This window comes from Melanotaenia boesemani, chromosome 8, assembly GCF_017639745.1.
Source record: "Melanotaenia boesemani isolate fMelBoe1 chromosome 8, fMelBoe1.pri, whole genome shotgun sequence".
In the NCBI taxonomy this organism is placed as follows: domain Eukaryota; kingdom Metazoa; phylum Chordata; class Actinopteri; order Atheriniformes; family Melanotaeniidae; genus Melanotaenia; species Melanotaenia boesemani.
Genome location: NC_055689.1, coordinates 7044238 through 7062214, shown reverse-complemented (window position 1 = coordinate 7062214; position 17977 = coordinate 7044238). Strand labels below are relative to the sequence as shown.

Genomic DNA, 17977 nt, shown 5'->3' with positions numbered 1-17977 from the left:
GAGGATATTTTGTTATGAAGCACTCTGAACAAGCAGATTTTTATTTAAACCAGAAGGCAAGCAGTACAAGCAGCCATCGAGTGGCTTTTCTGCAACAAACGTTCATACTGAGCAGGGTCACAGGACTCGGAGGTAAAGCTGCGAGAGGGAGGAATGGCTAATTTATTTATTTATTTACTACATCCATTTCCAAAGGCAAACTGCTTTCCCCTCAGAAAATAAAATGGAAATTTAAAATAAAGCACAGCCTACAAGGAAGACCAGAAAATACAGACATGAATCGACAGTTGTGACAAAGAAACGCACCAACTGCTCCAAGTAAGAAATCTATACAAACTTTACAAAAATCACAAACTTTCTGTCCAGTAAAAACAAAACGTTGAGCAAAGCACCGACTATGAAAGTTTAAAAATACAGAGATCTACACGATGAGTTATAATACAGGACATCACTGATGTCAGCTGCTTTCCACAAACAAACCTGCAGGAGGACGACCCGCCGGGTTTATTTATCATAATCCAACAAACAGCTGTGACAGGAAGAAGTGAGGGCAGTGAAATGGATTTCTGCTGTGGGGGGGTCACTCATCGATAACGATGAAAAACATACAATCAAAGTGCAACTAAATGGAGCTAGTGACAGCACCAGCCTACTTCGCTTATTTAGGACAACTTGCACACATAATCGTTAAATCCTCGTGGCTTGAAAAGCAAGAACCCATCATCAGATTTTCTTTGTTGTCAGTTTTTTTTGGTTAAAAAATATAAATATCTCTTGTGTAAAAAAATATCACAGGTGATTTCTTTAAGTACAAATAGAAAAAAGGAAATTCTTGGCGAAATTTTGTCAGTCTCAAAAGAAAGAAAAGGAATGAGAAGATGGGTGGAGGATGTTTAGTAGGATATGCTGAAGCTGTGGTACTTTGGGGTGAGCTTTGCAGACAGTCGGTACATGGATGGGATGGAGGGGGCCAGAGAAGCTGCTGCTCCTCCTGCAGGATCAGCTGCAGTTTGGTTGGCTGTGGTCTTCAACGAGTCTTTTTCTGCTCTCAGGTCAACAGAGGTTCATCGTCCTCATTCTATGTTCCACTAACCCCATTTTCACCTCAACTCAGTGTCTTGTAGTAACATTGCTGAACCGTGGAGCCTTCAGTTCTCATGTGTTCTGGATGGTTCCACCTCACTTTGGCCCAAAGGCTCTGCCTCTGTCCTGCACCTCTTGGCCGGTCTGTCAAGCGCCACTGCTGCTGCATTTTTGTGGTCTAGCAAAGGCTCCAGAGAGCCGTTCCTGTCATGGCTGGGAGCACTGAGCTGGCTGCAGCCGTTGGAGTTGTTGTCAGGAACTGAAGGAGGCGCCTCCAGCACTGGATGAGAGGGACCGTTGGACTGAACCACCTCTGGTTTGACTGGATTTCCTGGAGGCAACTGAGAGCCATCTACAGGGTGGCTAGCAACACCTGCCAAATAAACACAAATTATTTCAGGTGTCATGAGATCATCTGAACTTAAAGTACAGAAATACACTTTATTAGCTTCCTAATACAAACAACTAAACAGCCAATCACACAGCAGCATCTCCATAATTTTGGTCATGGCCACATGGTACTCTAGAGCCCTGCACAAGCATCTCTAGGGTTCACAGAGAACGGTCTAAAGAAGAGAAAATATCCAAAGAGCAGCAGCTGTCTGGACCAAAATGTCTTGTTGAGGTCAGAGGTCAGAGGAGAATGGACAGACTGGTTGGAGATGATAGGAAGGCAACAGGGAAGTGTTGATAGACAGCCTCAGTAGAGCAGCTTTGGGATGTGGTGGAACGGGAGATTCTCATCATGGATGCAACCAACTAATCTGCACTTCTCAGAGCAAAACCTCTGAGAAATGTTTCTAACACCTTGTTGAATCTATGAAACCAAGAATGAAAACAGTTCTGAAGGAAAAAGGAGCTCCAACCAGATTCGAACGATGTGGACCTAATAAAGTGGCTGGTGAGTGTTCACAGCCAGTTTGATGCTTTTGGATTTATCTCACCAGGCTTAAAGGTGATGTAGTCAAAATTATCTGGCTTTACAGTGGAAAAATATAATAAACGATCATCATATTGTAGTGATTTTGCTGGTTAGTTACTTTAATTATTACTTTTAGTGTAATAGAAGTGTTAGAATACATTTGTCTTCTTGTATTTCTTCCAACTTACTTTTGACCAAAAAGAAATACGAGATAAAAGACATGACAAAGCATGCACGTATTACTGTATTTAGGGATTCATTGTGTTGATATTTTTAAGATGATTTCTAGTAACTGTGTATGTGCACACTCATCAGTCTTTCATATTTCAGTCTCACCGTTCTGACTGCTGCTGTCCTCCTTCTCAGAGTGGCTGGCGCTGCTGCTGGAGGTGGTGGGAGGCGGTGATGCAGCTCGACTGGATGTCGTGCTCTCAGTCTCATCCAGTAATCTGTCCATGTAATCCCTGATGGAAAAACACACAACCTGTCATCATTTCACAGTGTATGTCAGGAGGTTTGTTTTCTAATTCAACAGCATGCTTTGTGTATTAACACTGCATGGTTTGGTATGGTGAATCTTGGTTTGTCGTGATGGAGAGACTTCCATTATAAAGCCTGAAGTGGAAGCTCCATGCACAGGTGTGAAGCTTTTTATTAGAGCTCCATAGCAACAGGCCTAAAGTTGTCCAACTTAACTTCTAGTTTTACAATTTTCTATTCAATTGTGCACTTTTGAACACTAGACATCACTTTACTGGTGAGCAAAATAAATCACAAACCAAACAAATTATGGTTGATTCTTTCATCTAAAACAAGCTACAGCTGAGCAGCATACAACAAAAGTAAGACCACTGAGCCAAAGTTTGTCCTTGCCTAATTTCTATTCCCAAATTAGAAAGCTCCACCTGGGCTGTATGAAGACAGGTAACGAATCCTTGGTTTAAAGCACTTTCCTTCCTCAATCATAATGAAAGGCTGGAGATAATGATGAACTTGGAGATGCTGCAGGAGTAATATGCAATTCAGACCCATAAAGCAAGTAAAAATAAAAACTTCAGTGTAAAAGTGAATGCATTAATCATGGCGTAAGAGAGAAAGCCTTCTTTATAAGTAACTATGAATGCTACCTTCCTGCAGAGAGAAGGTTGTGGAAGCAGTCATCTTTAAACAAATATTCAGCACAGTAGATGTTATAATATTCTAGGAAACTCAAGCCAAAGACTACACATTTTATTTATACAGGTTTCCAGGCGCACCAGCAAAACACTGAGGCGCAACCAAATTTTCCCAGCGTTGCTCTCACCAACCCTCACCAACCACATTTAAATACATTTAGGATTTCCTTTTATTCGTTCCCCATATACACCGATGGTTATCTAAATGACTGACCTAGAATGAGGTTTAGGAAATTGCTTTTCTGTATTTGAAGCACAAATCTATGGCAGAAAAAAGGGATTATTTTTAAAAGCGGACTTAAAGTGCTAGCTTCACTGAACCAAACTAAATTGAACATTTCAAACTCTGAAATGGATCATGCAGCTGTGCTGCTTTAGGAAAAGTACAAGACACGTGGAAGTATGAGGATGGCGACATATGACAACGTTTGGAACGAGTGTCCCTATTTACATACATCTGAGAACATAAATGGGCCTTTTACAGATTTGTAAATGAATACTCTTCTGTACTGGATCAAATGGAGTTGGATGCAGAGTTAATTCTGGTTCGAATTTTGACAGTAAAAAACACCTTAAGATTCATAACTAAAAAAAAAAAAAACAATTACCTTCCCTTCCAAACATACACATGTAGACCCAATTTATCCACATGTTTCCTGGGTGTAAATTCATCCCTCACCATGGTAATATTTGTAGCTAGGGCTGCACAATTCATCGAATTTTTATCGTGATCACGATTTTGGTGGGCACAATTAAATGAGCCTGATCATCAAGGATATTTACATTCAAAATGTGAGCTGCCATCCACCAGGGGGCGAACACAAGGCCAAGGCTTCATCGAGCTGCCTAAATAACAAGGGCGCACACATTTTACAGTCGGCAGCTAGTTGTACTCAGTGTTGCCAACTTAGCGACTTTGTCGCTACATTTAGCGAGTTTTTACTCGCCTCTAGTGACAAATCTAGCAACTTTTTCTGGTGATATTGGAGACTTTTGGAGACTGACGTGAAAGAGCGTATGGTTGACTCTTCAATGAGGCCTGGGTGCTGCAGACCCCTCCCCCATCCAAAGCACTCAGAAGAGGTTTGTTCAGGCAGCAGAGCAGATGATCGCTTCTGTTTCATGACCAGGCTGAAAATGAAACGTACAAAGCTGCTGCTGGCTGATCCCGTGCTGGCTTACCGTCAGATATTAATGAGTGTGGACATAAATATTTAAAAAGTTAAGTGTTGTGACATGTTGCAGACTCCTAATTAAAAACAAATTACACTTAATAAAATTAAACTTAAAAAACAAAGAAAATATTGACTGAGGAATTAAATTTTATTATTTTTTGCTGTTCTAAACATTTTTAGGTCTTTTCATCAATTTTTGTCTTTCTCACGACATCCCTCTCCACGGTAGCATCCATTACAACTATATATACTAGTGATGGGATGTTCGGCTCTTTTGGCTCCCGAACGGCTCTTAATTTAGCATCTTTTGTAGCCCCATAATTTACATTAACTTCTCAAAAATTAATGGTAAATGTTTTTTTTTTTTTTTTTGCATTTATTTATGACATATTCAAATTTAAAGTTTAATTTTTCACTAAAAATCGTTGCCACATAATTTATCGTTGGTGCAATAAAAATACATGTTTTTTTAAACTGAATGATCGTGATTAATAGTAATTACAAAATTGATCAAAATAATCGTGATTATTATTTTGGTTATAACCGTGCAGCCCTATTTGTAACCCATTAAAACTGTGTGTGCCTGCAAGAGGAAAACAAGTCAGACAAAGTTTTGCTCGAGTCTGAAAGAAAAAACTTTTATTCATACTTTTTTTTGTAGTTTTCTTGCTTGTATTTTTGGTTTTAAATAAGAAGACTTACGTGACACCGGGGTGAAGGTTGTATTTCCTTTTTCCGAGTCTGGTTTGCTGTGCAAAGAAATCATAACGCTCAGACTTCTTCCACATGTAATAAAAGGCCACACATTCTCCTACAGACCTAGTTCTCACCTGAAAGATTTAATTCAGCAGACATGAAATCAGCATTATTACCACTGAAGACACAAATCAGATTATAACTTGAAAATCTGACGGAACTCAAAGTGATCCACAGACATTTAAACACCAACAAAAGCAACAAAAAGTTGTCTTAAAGAGCAAAAAACAAAATTTGAAGAAAATTTTTCCAGCTTTGAACACATTAAAAAATATCAAATGAAAGCTGTGGATGTTAAAATGTATTTTCCTTCATATAACTGATTATAATTTTAAAAAAAAAAAAGTTCTCTCTCACCTTATTGGCCTGTATTAAATGAAAATCTTTTCCATAAGCTTTCAGTCCTTGTTCAAAGTTTCTACATTCCTCTTCGGTCCAGACCGATATCTCCTCTGTTGAAGAGACGGCGAGTGTTAAGGTTGCATTTGGGCTCATTTAGAAAAAAAGCAAGCAATTATACAACCACTTTAGGGTATGTTTCACTCTGAGTGTGTGTGGAGTGGACTAGTTCTTACTAGTCAACCAGACCACGTCATAAAATGTCTAACTAGGGGTGGGAGATATATCAAATATACTCTATATATCCTGAATACTTTGACGTATGATATTTAAAATGGCCATACTGCGAACATGGAGTATAAACAGTCACAGCAGTGTTTAAATCATCTACGCTTTCATCCGTTTGCCTGGGTAGAAGCTTGTCTGAACCAAACAGAAGCTTCAGTCTTTCTTGGATAATGTATAATGATCAATAACATCGAATAGTTCAACCTGTTTAAAGGCATCTTGTGTCTGAACTTGCTTCTAATCTGTGAAAATACTTGGAAACGCTTCACAGCTTCGTTGCACAGCTTTAGCCGTCTTAGTTTATTTGAGTACCACTTCATTCTACAGAAATATGTGGGTCTACATAAGTAACTGATATCAGCACAGCCAGGGGACATCTCTATTCTCAATGTGTTATAAAGAAAATAACCATTTCCAAAACACCAGGTTTATACACTGAAAGTTTTCGCCTGATTAACTCTGATCAGTTTATTTTTGATTCACTATGAAAATGGATCAGCAGCTGACTTTAAGCATGACTGCCATTTTGAGTATAAAATGATTAAATTAAATCAAACTAATCTAATTCAGAGCTATCAAAGTCAGATTTAGACCATGAAGTTTGGCTGTAACTGATTTTCAAAATATCTACATTATTACTCCCTTACAACCATTTAACTGACAAAGTACTGAGACAATATGGACATAATCATCTATGTATGTGGCTCTTTTTGTAAATAATACTTTGGACAATACTGTTGAAATCAGTTTAACATTTATTTTTTGGACAGTAACAGTCAGTAACATTAAAAATTTATCTGCAACTTAATTGTGTCAATTAGGAGCCAGGTTACTTAAATAAATAGAACTACACCCCTTTTAATAACTTATTACATCATTGTAGGAGCAGCAAAAGCACTAAAGCAAAATGTAAGAAAAGGTCTGTTTACCTCTGGCAGCTTTTACATTAAACCTCAGCCTTCTCAGAGCTTCCTCTGTGTCAAAGTCACATTTTACTAGTTCATACAAGGCCTGCAGAGAGACAGAATCATTCTGATTATTCACATAATCACAAATCAGTGTAAAAGTTTGTGATTCATTACGAGCTGCAGACGTTGTCACCTGTTCATTGTCTTTGACATGGGATCCCTCTGGGATTGCATCAACTCCCTTTTCATCTCCTGTCCGCCTCGATGCCTCTGTCAAGAACTCCACAACTTTGCCCTCAGAAAGACATTCGGGGTTCCACAACAACTGGTCGTCATTTTCATAAACTACAGGACAGAGGAAAAGAAAACAGAACAATAAGACAAAGAACTTTTATCTGCTAAACAGCCTGGAGTCGATTCAGAGAACCACTCTTACCTTTTTCATTGTCTTTATATTTACACAGACCCACAGGGGTCTCCGCCTGATACATGGAGCCCACCATGATCTCCTGTTGGGGAAAAGACAGCGTTTATACAGTGAAAAGTCCACTTTTTAATTAAGGACAAATGAAGAAGCTTCTTAGAGATCAGAGCATGAACAGGTTCGGTTTCTATTACAATTTAACAGCTGTGTTTCTATAAAATCGCGTTATTGCACACCTTTTTCCAGTCTTCAGATGGAACGTAGTCCTCATCTTCATCTGACTCATCCTCCACATCATTATTACCTAAAACACGGTGACCATTAGTGGGTCAAATCTTCACATACAGATGTTAACAAATAAAGCTACAACAAGAAAAAACATCTGGAAAGCACATACTTTCGAAGTACTTGAGCCTCTGAGGGCGAATGAGTTCTGCTGTGCCGAGTGACCTGACTGAGCGTGTGCGAACTTCAGATGTGGCCTGGGCTTCCCTCCCGTGTCCTGATGAGGTCTTAAAATCTTCACCCTGGAGACACACGTGCAAAAAATACATTAAAAACGGAGGAAAGAAGCTGTGAATTTTCCCTAAATGGTGGACCATGTAAATATGAACATGGACAATAAATAAATTTCTTCCTCAGCTTTGGAATCACAGTTTCATAAAACTGTAAACATCAGGCTACATTACTAAGTTCTCCCTTTCAGAAAAACATCTACATACATTTATTTATTCCTACAGCTATTGCAGCCTTAAATAGTTAACAATTTAATTCATAACTCTTCCTTCATATTTTGCACTTGTTACTTTTAACCAGATTTTAACCGTGTGTATAAAGTGGATTTTTTTTGTGCACCATCACTGCTTTTATATTGTTTTCAACATCTGAACCACACCTAAACCAGATTCTATATCAAAGACAAATAGGGCCCGACCGACTGATCGGGCGGCTGATTAAATCGGCTGATTATACCCCTTTTCAAAATAATCATCACGGATGGATTTTTGTCGATTAAAGGCCGATACATTTTTATTTTCTCATAAAATGGTAGTTGTGCAGAATGATGTCATTTCGCCATTTGTCCACTAGATGGAGCTGTGACTCCATTCAATCCTCGCCACTGTCTTCTCAGTAAACTACAGGAATAAAGGTGAGTTTGCTTTCACACTCAAGCGTAGGAAGTGTGCATCGTTTTGGTGTTGTGTTGCAGTTTCTCCTTCTAACCTGAAGGTGGCAGCAGGGGTGTTATCGACCGGTAAACTCACCAGGTCGGAGGTCTTTTGATGGTTCACTTCAGTGCGGTAGGTATTTTCTGTTTTAAAACAACAATGGTTCCGTGTCTTTAATAGCTTGTGGAGGAGATGAAGAAATAATCTGATCAGACTTTCATCAACTTGCTCCACTGGTTACTGTTTTTTAAAAACGGTGGTTACCACACAAATTCAGCGAGAACATCCAGATATCCGGCAACACGTGATCCGAAACTGACCAATCACAGCGGAGTACCTCTGTGCAACCGTATGAGTAGCAGGGGTGCACGTCAGGTCTGGAAGAGGTGCGTATCAAACCTCTGCAGAGCTACGCCGAGCTTACGGCAGTTACGCAGATGCCGCGCGACCATAAATCCGCCTTAAGACCATGGATGTATTATAGAACTGGATAACGGACTGAACAATGGCGGCACGCCGATTTTTCCCAGTGGCCACTCGTGGTACTGCAACAAAAAATCCCATGGGGCCCAAAAAGCATTTTTCCCATAGGCCACAATGGTAAAAGACACGGCTGTAAAACTGTTGACAGGACGTCTTCAGCTTTAAACACAGCTAATTACTAATCTTTCTATTCAATATTTTTAATTCATGGACATTTAATCCGTCAATTATTTTTCAAAAGGCCATAAAAGCCACAGAAAAGTCTCTATTTCTCCGGTGACGTCACGGCTGTGCACATGCACTGCCGAAGCGCGGTCATGCTGTGTCGGGAGCGAGGAGGACGGCTGTTGACTTCAATATGATGGGAAAGCTGTTCGTAAAAGTTAAGTTAAAGTTAAGTTTCTTTTTTCTGATATCGAGTAACTTAATACATTTGTATTCTTAATGTTTGATATTACATGCATGATAGTTCCTGTTTTTAAACGTATTGTGACCTAAATCCTAATTAGCTCTAGGTTGTAGTTACGACCACCTGTTTAAACCACCTGATAGTGCGTTTTACTGGTTTATTTTATGTAAAGAGAGATTCAGCCCATGAATAGATTGGGGAAAGTGAGGGTGGCTTTTTTTTTTATTTGTTAATTTCTTATATTTTGGTTCACATTAGTTCACTTTTTGTTAAGTAGTTTAATCACACTGTTCACCCAGAGGGCAATAGAATTTTTTTTAATTAAAATATTTTGTCTTATGAGCTGCTATTCTATTTTCGTTAGTTCAAATAAAATATGAATAACAGTCTTGACGCATCGCTGTCAGTGATATTTTGTTATACATATACAGTTAAATATTTTGGGAGTGTTGAGCCATTTCATGACAGCGACACAATGTCGCCAAGTTAGGTAAAATAGCCTACAAAACCATTTTCAATCCCTAACGGAAATCACGATACATAAAATACATAACTACATAATAAATATAGAATGGTGATAACCCAAGTGGCCTAGTTTTCCTTAACATAGTCCTCAGTTTAAACAAAGTTTTTTTTTCTTTGTCAATTAAAAAACTGCAGCATTTAACAAAGTGGAATCCGGCAAAACACAAGAAAGGAACATTTTAAGAGACGCAATTGATAATCTTGGTGTCATCCAGGGAATAGCAGAAAAATAAAGAGAATATGCATGGGTAGCACAATGAAATAATGCATTAACAAGGACTTCTAACATTTATTACAAAAGACGTGCCTGAAATTATTCATGAATAAAGGTAGGAATTGTAAGTCATCGTGAAAATTTGACACGGGATTATACAAATATACAATATAGACTGACTTATATTGGGCTATTACGAATCCCATATAGAAATTCATCAGATTAAAACAAACCATCATTTTAACAATTACTACACAACTTTTTCCACGTATATTATATCATTACTTTACATCGAGGTCCGATCGTGTGCCGTAGAAAATCATCATCTGAGTTTGTACAGCTCTCATACTGCAGATTAATGTCGTGACCGCGCGTCGCTGGATCAGGTCACTGGGCTGCGCATTGCTCGTTCACAGTGACGTGAAGCATGATGGGAGGTGACACTACTGCGCATGCTCTATGGGCCCAATATGCGGAAGTAACCCGGAAGCCTGAGAACTTTTTCGGCGTATGCGCTGGGTGAGCAACTTCCATAGAAATGAATGGGCCGCCATTTTCAGTCCGTTATCCAGTTCTATAATACATCCATGCTTAAGACACAGCCAGACAACATAACAGGAGCGGGCTGAGCAGAGCTTGATGACAGCTAGGTTTAAAACGATGTTGTGAAATTGAGAATGACTCAACATGTCTCCAGTTTCAGTTTAACTCTGTTTGCCATGTGTCATGATACTGACCCGCGTTTCGTTGAGCCGGTGTTCTAACATTTCATCCTCCCCATCAAGTCATGCTGCCTATGCCTTCTACACATGCGCACAACACAAAAACGTCATTTTAATATGCAGTAAGAACACGGCAATAAATCCATAGTCCATGTGTAACAGCTGTACCTCTGTGTTGTGAGGCTTTCGTCAGCTGTACCTTGTGAAATAAACTAATAACTTTCATTTCATATATGTATTGTATGTATGTCATAAAAATTGTAGAACTAAATTCAAAGTAGTCTGCGTCTTTCATCATTATAAAAGCCTAATAATAGAAACTTTTATTAATTTATACTGTTGAGACGTCCTAAACCTTCATACTTGGAGTAATTTACACTGTCGGATCATACTATCTTCATAAATATATTAGGTTACTTTAATGGCTGTGCCGTGTTGTGAGTCTTTCACGTTGTGAAATAAACTAAATTTTTATTAATATGCATTTTCATAGAAATTGTAAATGAAAAATTCTTTAAACTACTTTGAGTGTTTAATAATGTGAATATCTACATTCATTATTCACTGTAGAATCGTCCTACCTACATACATATAAAGTAGCATACTTTGATAGTGTAATTTACATCCTACCTGCATAAATACACGATATAAAGTAGCATACTTTGATGGGGCCATTTTAACTGTCGAATCATTGTACCTGCATTAATAAGGTAGCATACTTTTAGAGTAATCTGTCAAGACATCCAACCTTCATTAATTTATTAAAAATTTCATTTTAAACAACAGTGATGTTATTTCTTAAGATTGTACCCAAAGGATACTTAAGTTAATTTAAAGACAATTAATCCAAAATATTTGAATTAATGACCTTTAAATGAGCTATTTTTGATCACAAAAACTGATTTGTATGATAAGTGCGCACGGTACTCTGTTCTGACAGGGTAGCAGAGATCAACAGCGGTAGCACGTTTTGACAGAACACCGGTCAGGATTTGCATTGCTAACGTTGTGCTTAAGTTACTCTCCGTCTGTTTATGTTAGCTATAACATCGCTGCACTTGTGTCAACCTAGCATAGCATTAGCTAAAATCTTAAAAGCCATTAAGCAACTGCAAAAATAAGGTAAGTGTATAAAATAATTGTGTACAGAACAAGCATTAATCAGATCATCAGCTGTGTTTTGGAGCAAGGAGGAGCAACGTGAGCGTGGGGGGAGGGGGTTCATTCAGTGTAGGCCTGAAAAGCTAAAATGATTAACACTGCTGTCTTCAGCAACTGTCATGATGTCATGTTGCTCTTAGTTTTAATTTTCAGAACAGCAGCTCCCTGTCTGTGTGTGACTGTTAAATGTTTAAAATGCAACTCTGTTAAAGATGACATGTTTTGACATCCGAAAAAGGCCTCTTTTTATTTTGGTTCAGTATTTGTATAATATATATATATATAACTAGTATAATATAAATATGATATAATTTCCCAGAGGTCTAATGCTTTGTTGCATGTTTTTGTACTTGAAAGTTCCTGTTTTTAAGTAAAATGTTCCGCCTGTAATTATTAATATCTTTGTTATTGTAAGCATTAGGGGGCAAAACAGAAGATATTTTATAAATTATATATTTTTTAATAATCGGCCGATTAATGGGTTATCAGATTGTTTTTCCTGCTAAATACTGGAATCAACATCAGCCTCAAAAAATCCATATGGTCGGTTTTTCTATTTTTTTTTCTGATTCTGATACAATATTTTTGTATGTATTAACTGCCTATGAGCCTTTAATGTTTAAGATACTAAAAGTTAAACCTTGTGCTCTCTGGAGCCTTTTGTACCTTCAGGAATTCATGATGTAGCTGTTACAACTATTACACATCCTTATTCCCATGTTTTTGTCTATGAACATGCACACGTGTGAGAGAAATGTGTTGCATCTGCCTTAAAATATTCAACAAGGACCGTCCATCACACTTTCCCAGAGTTCTGCATCAAAGTGGAGTTACACTGTTTTCTACTGGGTGCAACATTGTGTGGAAGACACATGAAAGATGTGAATTAAACATTTTTTTTTTACCACAGAACATCTGAAATGTGCAAACATACCACCACGACCGAGCTCAAAATGTCTGAGCTCAGTGTCAATATACCAGCACAAAACCAAAATACCTCATTTCTTTTCAGCTCGCCAGTACTTCTGCTGCTTTCATCATTATCAAGGTCCTCTTCCTCATCTTCTTCCTCATCCTCCTCTTCCTCAGGTTCCTCGTCTTCCTCCTCCTCCTCCTCCTCAGTTGGTGATCTGCCCCCATAACCATAAAGACTCAGCAGTTCATGTATGGGCATCTCACCCTCCTAACCAGAGAAAAATGACTTTGTTTTAGCAAAATAATCAATTATGAATTTGAAAAGAAGCAGTTCAACATTTCTATTAAAAACATTCTATCTTTAAAAAGAAAATCAACATTTTAGTTTTTTTCATTTTTCATCTTTTTTATTAAACACCATTTTATTATTATTAATATTATTATTGTTGTTGTTGCTACTGTTATTATTATTATTATTATTATTATCAGGGGTGCGCATAACTTTTTCAGTGAGCTACTCAGGTGAGTACCAGGAGGTGGTGTTTGGTACTCACCCCATAAGTAGCGTGGTCTTAATAAACAGGCTTACATTTGCCAGTAAGAAAGACAGTTAAAATGGATAACAAAGGTGTATTCTTTATTAAGCATAGTCTTCCTCACTGTCCTCCTCAGCGTCACCCCCATTGTTTTTTGCATCATCTTCCTGGATGGTAGACGATGGAGGTGCTGCAGATGCACCTCCCTGTCCTTGGTTGAGCCTCTGATTAGCTGTCTCCATCCATCAGCCAACAGTTGGCTTCGAGTGAAATGACTCTGTGCTCTGCTTTGACAGGTGAATGTGCATCAGGACTGAGAGATGGAGATGTGACATTCGAGATCTGTACTTTGTTTTTGTTATGATGTGAGGATCCCCTCTCACAAGCTGCACTGCTTAAAGACGGTGTAAGAGACAGCTTAACCACCTTGTTGATGTTGGAATAAGCGTTTGAGTTACTTGTATTTACTATTTGGACCAAGTCATACACAGAAGAGGCCCCAGGCGTTTTCCTGCCGCATCTATTGTGGCGTCTTTGTCAAGTTGCAAGGTGGCCTCATTGAGAATACTGTAAACGGTTGTTTCTAAAACTGTGGAGATCCTGCATTTCCTGAGGCCATGTTGAAGGATTAAGTACTAAGAAATGATCACATGACTTCAGAGAGTCATATCTAATTTCAAACTCTTCAGTTAGCCCCCTGAGTAAGTTTGTCTCGTCTCTGTCAGCATCAACATTAGAAACAGTGTGTGCCCTGTGGCCTTCACCATCAAGCAGAAGTTTGAATTGTACAATGGCCTCCATGAGTTCATCCTTACATTCTCCAATGGTCAGCTTTTCCTTCTGAAACCTAATGGATGTGGTCTTCAAAACAATGTCAAGCACTGAAAATGTTCTATGCAGATATGCTGCGAGCCACTGTTATCACTGGTAACCAGTTGTATTTTAATGGCTGGCAATTGTCTTGATATTTGTAAGTATTTTTTTAAATAAAACTGCAGCAGCTTGAACACAGATGAACGATGAAATGTCTCACAGTAAGGAAAAGTCTTCTCTTCAGTTCTGACTAGTTACTTTGTAGGTGACGAAATACCAAAGAAGCTGCTTGACGTCTGTTGCTTTTTGGACATCTGTGACAGTAGTTGACAAGCAACATGTGTAAGACTGGTTAGATGGGAAATTGGTCAAGTACACAACAGCGCGTTGTAACACACGCTGCATTACGCATTCCTGATTTTTGACATGCATGCATACCAGCGTACCAGTTATGTGCACCCCTGATTATCTTCCTCATCATCATCATTATTATTATTACTACAGGTGAAACTAAAACATTAGAATATTGCACAAAACTTAATTTCAGTAATTTCACTTAAAAAGGTAAACTAATATAATATATAGACTCACTGCAAGCAAAGTGAGAGAATTCAAGCATTTATTCGTTATAATTTTGATGATTATGGCTTACAGCCTATTAAAACCCAAAAATCTAAATCTCAGAAAATTAGAAAAGTGTGAAAAGGTTCAATATTGTAGCCACACTCTAATCAGCTAATTAATCCGAAACACAAGCAAAGGACTCCTGAGCATTAAATGGTTTCTCAGTCTATTTCAGTAAAATTTACAGTCATGGGTTGCTTTGAGGAAAGCCTCAAAAGGTAATTGCAGAAGAAGTTAAACGCTCTCAAAGTGCTGCATCAAAGCACATCAATAAAAAGTTGAGTGGAAGAGAAAAGTGTGGAAGAAAAAGGTGGAACAACCAGCAGGGATGACCGCAGCCTGGACAGAAAAAATCAGGAAAAGGCCATTAAAACTGTGGGGGAGTTTCACAAGGAGTGGACTAAGGCTGGTGTTAGAGCTTCCAAAGCCACCACACACAGACAGATCCTGGACCAGGACTTCAGATGTCAAGCTGCTCCAGAACAAAATACAACATCAGAAGCGTCTTTCCTGAGCTGAAGGTAAAAATGAACTGGTCTGCTAAGCAGTGGTCCAAAGTGCTCTTTCCTGCAAATTCTGCATCTCATTTGGAAATCAAGGTCCCAGAGTCTGGAGGAAGGATGGAGGATGGAGAGGCAACGATCCAAGATGCTTAAAGTTTAGTGTGAAGTTTCCACAGTCGGTGTTGATGTGGGAGCCTTGTCATCTGCTGGTGTTGGTCCTCTGATCTTTATTAAGTCCAGAGTCAACGCAGGAGATTTTAGAGCACTTCATGCTTCCTTCAGCAGAAAAGCTTTTTGGAGATGCTGACTATGTTTTCCAGCAGGATTTGACACCTGTCCACACTGCTACAAGAACCAAAACCTGGTTCAAAGGATGACTGTGCTTGATTGGCCAGCAAACTCTTCTGACCTGAACCCTGTAGAAAATCTACAGGACATTACCAGGAGAAAGATGAGACACACGAGCAATGCAGAGTTGAAGGCCGCAACTGAAACATCCTGGTCTTCCACTAAACCCCAGCATGGCAACAGGCTGATAACATCCATGCCACACCGCACAGAGGCTGTAATTTATGTAACTGAGTTCACACACATGACTATACTCTTCAGATGGTCAACATTTCTGTATTCATAATCCCATTTTTTCTGATTTCTTGTAATATTCTAATTTTCTGAGATTTAGATTTTTGGGTTTTCATAAACTGCAAGCCATAATCATCAAAAGTATAATGAAATATTTCACTTTGCATATGAGTCTATATATTAGCTTACCATTTTAAGTTGAATTACTAAAATAAACTAAGTTCTGAGTGATCATTTTTTTATAGTTTTTTTTTTTGTTTAACTTTTCCCTGATGGATAAAGCTAGTTTTTGGAAAATAGAAAATAAAAAGGTCATTTTTTCCGCTTCTATTCTATACAAAAGCAATGACTAAAACTCAGGATTGAGCTAAATAGTCTTTTAACTTGGGAAAATACAGTTAAACACATGTATACATTACATATTAACAAAAGGGTTGACACAAACCCGCGCAAGATCTTCAATCTCATTGGCATTTGTCTCATCTGCTGCTTCCAACATCTCCTCTTCTTCAAGGGTACGTTCATCATCAAAGTCATGAACGAGCATGTCAGCAGACGGATCGAAATCATGGTCATCGGAACCTGCCGAACCTCCTACAGATGCAACAAAAAGAAAAACACATCACTAAGATTAGAAATGAAAAAAAACTTACCTGTAGTTCTAAATATGACTCAGTTATTACTATTATTATTATTATTATTTGTAGTATTAGTAGATAAAGAAGTATATTTTCTTAGGTTTATTCAAATAGGCTGGCCTAAGAAAAAGCGTTAATTAATAATAATAAAAATTGTAATGTGATATTTAACTTTGACTTAAATAATACAAATAGAAAAATAAGGCTAGTTCAACTACTGTGATTTGAACTTTGGTGTCCTTTACAATTACATCTATTTACTTTTCATTTAAGCACTAAATTTATTATTGCATGATAATTTAAATAACAGACTTCAACCGTGTACCATTAAAGACAAAACAAAGAAGGGGGGGGGGGGAGATAAAATTACCTGGACTCGAATTACCGAGGGAGGGCTGTAAAAAAAAAAGGAAAACAAAACATTAATAAAGTTAAGGGACATGTCTAGATGCTAACATCTTATCATAAATAAACGTAGAGCGGGTTCATGCCTGTGCAGGCTCGTATTATGTTCAGACTGTAGAGCAGCCGGACGTAAATATGAGCTCGGAAAAAAGCGCGCACGGCGCGGTGCGTTATGTCAGGAGAAACAAAGAATAGTTATCGCTTCCAGAGAAAGAATATAGTGTACCTATAATATAGTAACAGTGTAATTATTAGAAATATTTAAATGTTTACTAACTGAATTTAACCACAGATAGATTAAAGAGTTGAGAACTTTGTGGGAAAATTTCCTTAACTCGCTAACTTAAATGACAAGTTCCAGGCTAGTTAATCCCCCATTATATATTTTGCTAAAGCGTCCAAGTTTTAACTTCATATTAATAGCCTGCTAATAATAATAATAAAAACAGAACACTCAGTGGTCCAAACTGGGATACTTCCACTACACTGTTTATTAATAGCATTAACAAGCGTGGGTAAGCAGCCTTAAACAAAATCGCAAGTAATATTGCTTTAGCCGCAGCTACCTTCCGTCGGGCTAACGCTGCTAACGCTAGCTAAATCCGAAGTTTACTAAACATGCTTGAGTCAAGAAATGGTGACTGTCTAGCAATGCAAACACATGACACTTAATTTTGTTTATGAGAGTTATAACACACAAACGATGAACACATCCGGCTGAACCAAGTATCTGATAGTAGAAATCAACATTTTCCGAATATTTATTTCACTTTCTTACCTCCGCCATGTTTGCAGCCTGCAGGGTCACGTCAGGGGTTAGCGTCAGTACCCGTATGTAGAGCCCCGCCCACCTGCGTTATCAAGAACGTAATGTTGCTACAGCTCAGAAGGTCCAGTCACAGTTTAATGTAACAAATTCAGGACAAGATCGGTTTCAGAAGTTGAGCCGTTATAATAAAAGTATTAGTTTTCAATTAAAATGAGAATCAAAGAAAAATGATCTACATAAAAAACTAACACGTATAACTGCGTAACAAACCTTACTCAGCACATTTATATGACACTATGAAAAAGAATGTAATTGTTAACCCAATAGTGGACTTGAGATACATCTAAATGGGTTAGTCTGACGGAAATTGTTCAAATCAAGGCTCTTAGATATGGACTAACACATCCAGATATTTGGAGCTTGATATTTTCTATATTTA

At 38.1% G+C, this 17977-nt stretch overlaps 1 protein-coding gene across 2 annotated transcripts; it reads right to left on the bottom strand.

Moving 5' to 3' along the window:
• Nucleotides 1–152: 152 nt before the first annotated feature.
• mier1b (mesoderm induction early response 1b, transcriptional regulator) lies at nt 153–17591 on the bottom strand. 2 transcript variants are annotated; one of them, XM_041991499.1, is made up of 13 exons: nt 17548–17591; nt 16735–16759; nt 16172–16320; nt 12751–12936; nt 7468–7597; nt 7307–7374; nt 7083–7155; nt 6840–6991; nt 6668–6749; nt 5469–5563; nt 5058–5185; nt 2342–2469; nt 153–1456 (listed from the first exon to the last, which is right to left on the bottom strand). In XM_041991499.1, the coding sequence occupies exons 1-13, from the start codon at nt 17554–17556 to the stop codon at nt 1149–1151; spliced, it is 1533 nt and encodes a 510-aa protein (XP_041847433.1). In that variant the 5' UTR covers nt 17557–17591; the 3' UTR covers nt 153–1148. The 2 variants fall into 2 exon arrangements, with proteins under 2 accessions (XP_041847433.1, XP_041847434.1); XM_041991500.1 differs by having other exon boundaries at nt 5058–5104.
• Between the last annotated feature and the right edge of the window lie 386 nt (nt 17592–17977).